Source organism: Electrona antarctica, assembly GCF_951216825.1.
Source record: "Electrona antarctica genome assembly, chromosome: 20".
Taxonomy (NCBI): Eukaryota; Metazoa; Chordata; class Actinopteri; order Myctophiformes; family Myctophidae; genus Electrona; species Electrona antarctica.
The window spans coordinates 42,383,265-42,392,139 of NC_136801.1; the positions used below are offsets into that span (position 1 = coordinate 42,383,265).

Genomic DNA, 8,875 nt, shown 5'->3' on the forward strand with positions numbered 1-8,875 from the left:
ATGGTTTAGTGTGACGCATGTCCGTTTTAGGCGTTCCATTTTAGATGCTAAATATTTAGCGTCAATGCTATAGCGAGCTAAAATGAGGCCAAGCTTGCTCTAGCAAACGCCAATGTTCCAATCGGGATGACCGCGGACAGTCAGAAAAGACATCCAAACATCGGCGCTTTTGTCAAAACCATGAGCCTTTTTCAGTCGGCCTTTATACAAGAAGTGAGCGGCAGTGTGCACGCACAAAACACAAGGAGTCCGCTGCAGAAGGAAAGGCCAAGCCAAGGAAACCTAAAACATGATTACAATGATCCCGTTTTATATCATTACTGACGGTTGGATTTTATATGACGGAATATTCCGCCAAAAGCAGTTAATTTGTTAAATGCAAGTAAAACTAAAATAATGTTCACTATAGGGCTACAGTACACCCACCGACCGTAGCCATATATCCATAACCTCTGCAAGTGGCTCTACTATATAGAGGGTATGCGCATGCATAAAGTGAATGGCAAAGTGAGTGGCAAAGGTACAGGCAAAGTGAGTTTAACATTGTTTAATGTCGTTTAATGCAATCAGATAGGACTTTTCTGATGGGATGCATGGGCTGTCAAGGCCAGAAAGTAGGGTTTTTTTGCCACTCAGTAGGCGTTCCTGCATCACTTCCTGGTTTGATGATGATGTCACGCTATAGAGCAGGTCTCTGAACACCACTACCTTAAGGCTCGATGAGAGACGTTTTCTTCCACATTTCACATTGATAACCTTGTCTCCAAACTGAGACAAAAGAAAACTGCGTTTCTCTATAGAAATAAATCATGCTTTCCTGCATCCAGTAGAAGGGGGAAAAAAACCATCACTGAAGCCACTTGTCTCTCCGTTTTAGATTATGGGGACATTATTTATAGAATGTCTGCTCCATCCATTTTAAAGCGCCTCGACACTGTGTAGCATTCTGCCATAAAGATGGGTCACTTGGTGACAGTTATATTACCCATCAATGTACACTTTATGGCAACGCAGGCGTATCCTCTGTGTCTGAGAGGCGTGATAAGCACTTGGTATCTGTTTATCTTTAAAGCCCTCTCAGTAATGCTCCCCCCCAGGGACCTGCAGAGAGGGTTAGAGAGGCACTTTTGGACAAAAATAGCAGATCTACAAGCTCTCAATGCGTCGCGCATTGATGTCTATGTGTGCACGTACCTGCTCCCCCCTATGTGCTCTTTGTTGGATCATACCTACCAGCAGTGTTGTAGTGGTACCTTTAGAAGTGTGGGGGGTTGGGGGGGGTGGCGCTCCATAAGACGCACATTTGCGTGTGCAATGCGCATCGCGCGCAGACAAACTATTAAAACATGCAGGTAACATAACTCCCCACATAAAAGTAAAGGACAAGTCAAAAACATATTTTGGCCAAAAAATATATTTTAGACATGAGAGAACTGGGTGCCCAAGTGGATACCCGGGGTGCATACTTAGTGTAGACATGGGTTAGGTTTAGGTCAGAGTAATCTAGTAAGAGAGTGGTGACACGCTTTGATCTCGCCGCAAAGCGGGTACCTATGGGCGATAGTTCCAAACATTGCTCCTATGGCTGGAACTATTCCATTGAGATAGAATGAGCACTTCCGCATTCCATTGTTACAATGAGAGTCAACGGGAGTGTCATTACTCTCTTTTATACTACTCTGGTTTAGGTGTGCTGCCCTGTGGAGGTTAGGGTGAGGGTTTGAGATAGGTTGTACAGTAGGACTAATGACTGGTCTAACCAATGACTAGTCTAAACCAAAAACTGTCTAAACTAAGTACTGCACCCGGATACCCGTGCACGGTTCCTTTCTCTCAGACATAACTACAGGCGAGGCAGCATTCTCTGTCAGTGCCCCGATCTGCTTGGAATGAGCTGCATCTTTTTGGTCAATTTATTAAAAGGACAATGGTTTCCAAAATTTCTGTCCAGGATTGTAACTGTTTTATTTAATTATTGATTTGTTTGGTTCATCTCTTTTAGTTCTTGTCGTATTTTTTTTTCTGTCTCCGGATTAATGTACTGCTCTCATTTGGATGTGTGAATGTCATTTCTGTTGGTTATTGTTGTTGTATCTCGGCTACATTGAAAATGAGGGCCTGCCTCTCAACTGTACTCTGAGCATGATATGAAGGTTACGATGATGATGATGATGATGACTAAATAGGGCCATAGGTAGGCTATAGACCAAAATAATACAAATAAACTAAAATGTTAGACTAGTGGAAAAGATCCAGTAGAACTAAAAGACAAGACTTTGGTTGAGCTCGGGTATGCACTCTGAAAATAGCCAATCCACGAGCTCACATAGATCGGCTATTTTCAGCACGCCGCCATGTGTAAAATCAGGCATTATGAATTCATCATACATTAAATTGCATGATATTTAGTCGACTGAAACTAGACCAGTGCACTAAAACATTTAAGAATACTAAAATATGACTGAAACTAAATAACTTGCATTAAAAAAAAAACATTCTGTGAAAAATCAACACTATTTTGATATTAGTTTCCCTCTCTCTCTCTCTCTCTCTCTCTCTCTCTCTCTCAGAGACGGGCCCCGTAGACCCAGTGCTCATCGAGCGTTTCAACACTCCAGGGTTCATCGGTTGTCTTTCTCGAGTGCAGTTCAACGGAGTAGCGCCCCTCAAGTCTGCCCTGAGAGACCCCGCAGCGCCCCTCAAGTCTTCCCCGAGAGACCCCGTAGCGACGCCCCCGGCGTCCTTCCAGGGTAAACTAGTGGAGTCAAACTGTGGGGCGTCGCCTCTCACCATCCCACCTATGTCTGCTGCCACAGACCCCTGGCACAACACAGGTACTGCAGCCCATGTGGACAACACAGATCAAAAACAAAAAACAAAAAACTAAATTAATAAAAATCATCAATGTATCCAGCAAAATAGTATGACATCTATCTATCTATCTATCTATCTATCTATCTATCTATCTATCTATCTATCTATCTATCTATCTATCTATCTATCTATCTATCTATCTATCACAGTCATGCACCCCATGATTCACACAGTGAGCTCATTTTGTGCCTCTCTCGAGTCACTCCAGAGACAAATCTCTAAAATCAGCCACTACATCTAACGTAATGTTGTTAGTAGGAATAAACATGGGAGCACCAGACCACACTGCTCTACAAAGCCAAAGTGCAGGAACTGAACTACTTTTTTATTATTACCAGCTGCTAAGCTGGTCATAGAATGCCTATGAAACCAGACCAACACCACTACCGGAATTAAGTGGAGCCAAGTCTGCTTATTTCCAGACAAACTTGAATTGTTTCTTTCCTCACAGTTGCTTGGCTGATTTTTGGAGGTTGGTTAGCTTATTTCTGTCACGACAGTTGGCAACACTGGCAACCATACTGACGAGTACTTCTGATTGCTGATTGGCTGCCTTGTCTCCAGCAACAACCTATAACATCCCGTAGTCTGCACGCCATGACGAAGAGTCACAACATAATACTAGCCAAGTGGAAATTTAAATTGATTACCGCGGACCCCCGCGGCGACCTCCACGGGGAGCCCCCTTATCCGCGGACCCCCGCGCAGACTATCGCGGACCCCCTCGCCGACCTCCACGGACCTCCGTGGGGACCCCTGTGCCGACTTCCACGGGGGTCCACGGTATTCTGCGTGGGGGTCCGTGGATAAGGGGGGTCCCCGTGGAGGTCGGCGAGAGTAAGTCCATTTGGACAGTCTCAGAGTTTATTGTTATAAAAGGGTCCTTTGGTTCCATTTGTAGTAGGCTAAGGCTACACTAGAGTCACCTGGACACGTCCTGTTGTTGTTTCCACACACATTAAATACAGATTTCATAGCACATTTCTGGAGATATACGACATCAGCTGGTTATTAATTCATAATGTATGAATTCTTGTTTACTGACAAATCAGACATTAGACCTCGTTGAGTTGTGGCTGAGAAATCTATATGGTCTCTGTGGCTTTGATATCTTGCATCCACAGATCCCTTGTTGCTCACGTCTATAGAACTTTGGATTGTATATGTTATTATGATGATGTTTGTTGCTTGTTTGTTTACCTCGCATGCAGTGCTCCCATGAAACATTTAATGCCAGAAGATGAGAGGCAAATGATAGTTTTTTTAAATAATGATTTAAACTTGAACTTTCTCTAGCTGCAGAAGGTCTCTGACCATTGATCAGAATTGTATTAATCTCATTGTGTATTTATTTATTACCTTATTTTTCACAGGTGTTCAAATTCTTTCTTCTTCCACAGAATCAAAGGTGTTATGGTCATGACATTAAAGAAGAGGATCCAAGGCACTCTGTTCCAGTGAGGTGAAAAAAAGCCTTTTTTTATTTAAGAGTTAAGGCATTACAAAGGCATTAACATTACAAAAAGAAGGACCAACGCCTTTCGGCACTCAGCCTTCGTCAGGGGACGAATACAAAAGGCTTTTTTTCACCTCACTGGAACAGAGTGCCTTGGATCCTCTTCTTTAATGTTATGATGTAACCTCGCCAACGAGCACCTGTATTCAGTTCAACAAACAAAGGACCACGGCAGTGCTCCCTTCCTCTATTCAGCGTTATGGTCATGATTCACCAGGAGCCTGCGTGCCTTGATTCTAGGCTTAAAATAATTCATATAAATATTTCTGCAAATCCCTATGGGGGGAAAAAGAATGGGCTTTGGATCTGTGGAACCACATGGACAAAAATGAATGGGATTATTTTTTATTTATTTTTTCTGGACGGCACCTTAGCCAAACAATTTGGTCTGGTGGTGAGACGCGAGCACGTGCACAACAAATTCACGGGACCGCGCTCACGTAAATGCGCGTGCGTTGCCGCACCGCGACTGCTCCGCGCAAAAACACAGCAGGTCTCATTGGAAATGAACTATAGACGCGTTTTATAGCTCCCCGTTTGCAAGGCCCTTTAAGCTGCGTTCAGACCTGAATATATACCTCCGCCTCGGTTCGTCCCGTTTGTACCACGGCAGGTCACGCCGCGCCCGTTTGCGCAATTGTCGTCTTTGCATTGACTTTGTAATAGTCTGTATGTAATCGCGCCGCTCTAACCATCCAAGTCTGAACGCACCTTTAGTCCGACGTGCCAATAATCCGACATTACTAACTAACCCTCTCCTAACCTAAACCTATACCGCACACGGAAGCCACGGGTGAGTCTTAAGTTAACCGGCCACGCTTAACGGACTGTTATTGGTACATCGGACTCATGTATGCTTGTTGGCCGCCTGGCCCTACACCTTTCTGGGGGTATTTATGCGAGACTCCAGTATATCTAAATCAGGGGTGGGCAACTTTGACGATGGAGAGGGCCACTATATTTCCACATTCACTCCCTAGGGCCATATATTACTGTCGTAGCAAAAACTATTGTCGTAGCAAAAACTTATTTTTGCTATTTTCGAATTTAAATCTTGAATTATTTCTTTGCTATTTTTTAATTGGAATCCTGAAAATTAACATTTTTATGTCATTTCAAATGCCTTTAATTATACTTGTGTTGAGCAATGAGCTACTAATTTAGACTGAAGTAATTAAAGCGGGTCATGTTTGCATGTTGTGGTATTGTAACAGCTGAAACCAATATTATATCAGTATTCTGACATTAACCTGAGGGCCACATTAAGTGAAGGTGGGGGCCGCATGTGGCCCCCGGGCTGCCAGTTGCCCACCCCTGATCTAAATGATTTATCTGTGTGTCTAGATGCAGAGTTCCCCTTCAATGAGGAGAGAGTGATTCCTGATGGCGTCAACAGGAACTCTGCAATCATTGGAGGTACAGTGTGCTTATTATACATTATACATTATTATTACATAATTGTTTTTTTTGTTTTTTTTACTTGTATAGCACATTCATACATAATTATGTAAATAGTTACAACAATCAAGGAAAGTGGAAGAAAATAACACCTTTTGACCAGGTTTAGAAGTTACTTACGCATTTTTCTACTTGGCTGTGCTGTTATGCTGTTAATGCTTTGACGTCCGATTATACACACTGACAATCTTTCTTTTCTTTTTCTTAAATAATTATAATAATGATTCATTATTCAAATGATGACGTCATGAACGGGGCCTCCCGATCCTTAAGGCCCCTGAGTGGTTCTCAAACCTTTTCATTTCAAGGACCCCCATAACTCTGAGAGTGTACAGATGAAACCAAATGGACCCATCATTCCAGAGCTACACACACCCGTACAGGGCCATTTGGAACTCACTCAAGGACACACTTTTTTTTCTTTTTATTCCACGATTTTGTAACCCATTTTTCACCCCTGTGTCAATTATCTAATGTGATCCTGGGCTCTACACACCCTCCACCAACCTAGTCCCCTGCATATATGGGGGACATGGGGAGAGCAACAGACTTGAACTCATGCTTCATTCATGCCTGAGTGTCCAAGTTGCTCCTTGACAGGGGGGAGCTTCCCTGGTTGGACGTAGCGCGTGGAAGGAACACGTTATTCCAACCAGTTCCTTTCCCCTCCATCAGGCGCCCCGGCTGGTCAGGGGGAGGCCAGGATAGAGACCAGGATTACTGCATGTTTTTTGTGAGGGTACCTACCCTAGGGGACACGGGGAGAACATGCAAACACACAGAAAGGCCCTATCACTCAAGGACACACTTTTAGACCCACTGGTGTAGCTGTAACTGTTTCCAGTTGAGCCAACATCCACAATAGCAGCACCTTGCTCTGTTTCACCAGCATGGAACAGCTATCCTTCATTATTATCATTTGGTACCACCTGCGAAGGAAGTAGGGAAGTGGCCCAAGTTCTTTCCAAAATGGTTTGCATTTGCATACTTATGTTTGGCTTCCATGTCTCGTTCCTCTGCAGGCATCATCGCGGTGGTGATCTTCACCATCCTGTGCACTCTGGTGTTCCTGATTCGCTACATGTTCCGCCATAAAGGCACCTACCACACCAACGAGAACAAGGCCCGAGGAGGAGGAGACTCGCAAGGGGAGTCTGCCGACACGGCCATCATCGGCACCGACAACCCAGACACGCTCAACGAGGCAAAGAAAGAGTGGTTCATCTAATTAGACAACCCAAAATGAATCGAAGAAAGAGTGGGTCATTTATAGCCTGAGTTGCAGCCTGATTCGCTGCGTTCCGCGGATCTGAAAATGTCTCCTATTCTACCACAGGACATATGAAGGTTGAAATGGAACCGGGGCTTTTGATTGGTCTGTGGTGCGGGTTGAGGACAAACACCAGTTTGACGTTGTATCAATGCGCACTGCGCAGCTACTGCTGTTGTCCTGCGACGTCCCCTTATCATTCACTAAACTCACCCCACACAGCTACTGCTGTTGTCCTGCGACGTCCCCTTATCATTCACTAAACTCACCCCACACAGCTACTGCTGTTGTCCTGCGACGTCCACTTATTATTCACTAAACTCACCCCACACAGCTACTGCTGTTGTCCTGCAACGACCCCTTATCATTCACTAAACTCACCCCACACAGCTACTGCTGTTGTCCTGCGACGTCCCCTTATCATTCACTAAACTCACCCCACACAGCTACTGCTGTTGTCCTGCGACGTCCCCTTATCATTCACTAAACTCACCCCACACAGCTACTGCTGTTGTCCTGCGACGACCCCTTATCATTCACTAAGCTCACCCCACACAGCTACTGCTGTTGTCCTGCGACGTCCCCTTATTATTCACTAAACTCACCCCACACAGCTACTGCTGTTGTCCTGCAACGACCCCTTATCATTCACTAAACTCACCCCACACAGCTACTGCTGTTGTCCTGCGACAACCCCTTATTATTCACTAAACTCACCCCACACAGCTACTGCTGTTGTCCTGCGACAACCCCTTATTATTCACTAAACTCACCCCACACAGCTACTGCTGTTGTCCTGCAACGTCCCCTTATCATTCACTAAACTCACCCTGCACAGCTGTCATTTTTTTTGTACTACTGAATTTGACAGTGCACTACTGAATCGTTTACTTCTTACCGTAGGTCTTCACTCTCAAATCTCGAACGGCGCTATTTTTGTCAACAGTGAGAAGCATGGACAGAGTGGCGCTGGCTGATGACATATCAGCAACAACGTGGCTACGTAACAGTTGACATTATGAAATGCGAGTCAAGCAGCCTCTGTCCAGATTGAGTAACGCAGTGACCTTTTCAGATCGGTGGAACGCAGCGAATCCGGCTCGAACCCAGACTAGGTCATTTAACACTTTTAATGTTAAGGACGTGTATACACGTCCGTGGAATCAAAACCACAGGGTGCCTTGGACGTGTATAGGCGTCCTTAGGTCTTTTTTTTATTTATATCTGCAGCGTTCACTTCCTTGTTTACGGCTCCATTAGAATGGCTCATAACTCTAAGTCTAGGGCGCTCTCCATGGCTTTGACCAAAAGGGCAATGTTCTGTCTTCATTTCTGACTTCAGGAAGCATCTCATTTGGAATTTGAACGCTTCTAGAGCGACTTCAGGTGTACCAGCGTGAGGTAAGAACGGAAGATTATGCCTCCCGGTTTTGGGTGGACGAGGGACGGAAGGCGGAGCTTTTCAGAGTAAAATCTGCCTCATCTGCTGGGACTCTAGCGCCATTATTTTAGAGAATTCCCCGGCAAAAGTTGTTTTAATAGACAAACCAGAACGAATCAAAGAGAGTGGATTATTTAATAGACAACCCAGAACGAATCAAATAAAGAGTGGATTATTATAGATACAACCGGGTGAAAAAATATAATAATAATAATTATTATTATTATAATAATAATAATGCTTTTTCTTTTGAGTTATTTCACTTTATTTGGTACATCATCTTCAGTTGAAGTTGGTGTGTGAGTGCGTGTGTGTC

At 44.3% G+C, this 8,875-nt stretch overlaps 1 protein-coding gene across 1 annotated transcript in view; it reads left to right on the plus strand.

Annotated features, from left to right (window-relative positions):
• The window catches only part of LOC306912631 (contactin-associated protein-like 2), a gene marked incomplete at its 3' end in the record, with an annotated part of 274,755 nt that extends 267,679 nt beyond the window's left edge, over positions 1–7,076 (plus strand). The window contains exons 23-25 of the mRNA XM_079489000.1: positions 2,571–2,834; positions 5,735–5,806; positions 6,871–7,076. Coding sequence (XP_079345126.1) covers positions 2,571–2,834; positions 5,735–5,806; positions 6,871–7,076 — 542 coding nt within the window. The remainder of the gene's footprint in view (positions 1–2,570; positions 2,835–5,734; positions 5,807–6,870) is intronic.
• Positions 7,077–8,875: the final 1,799 nt, after the last annotated feature.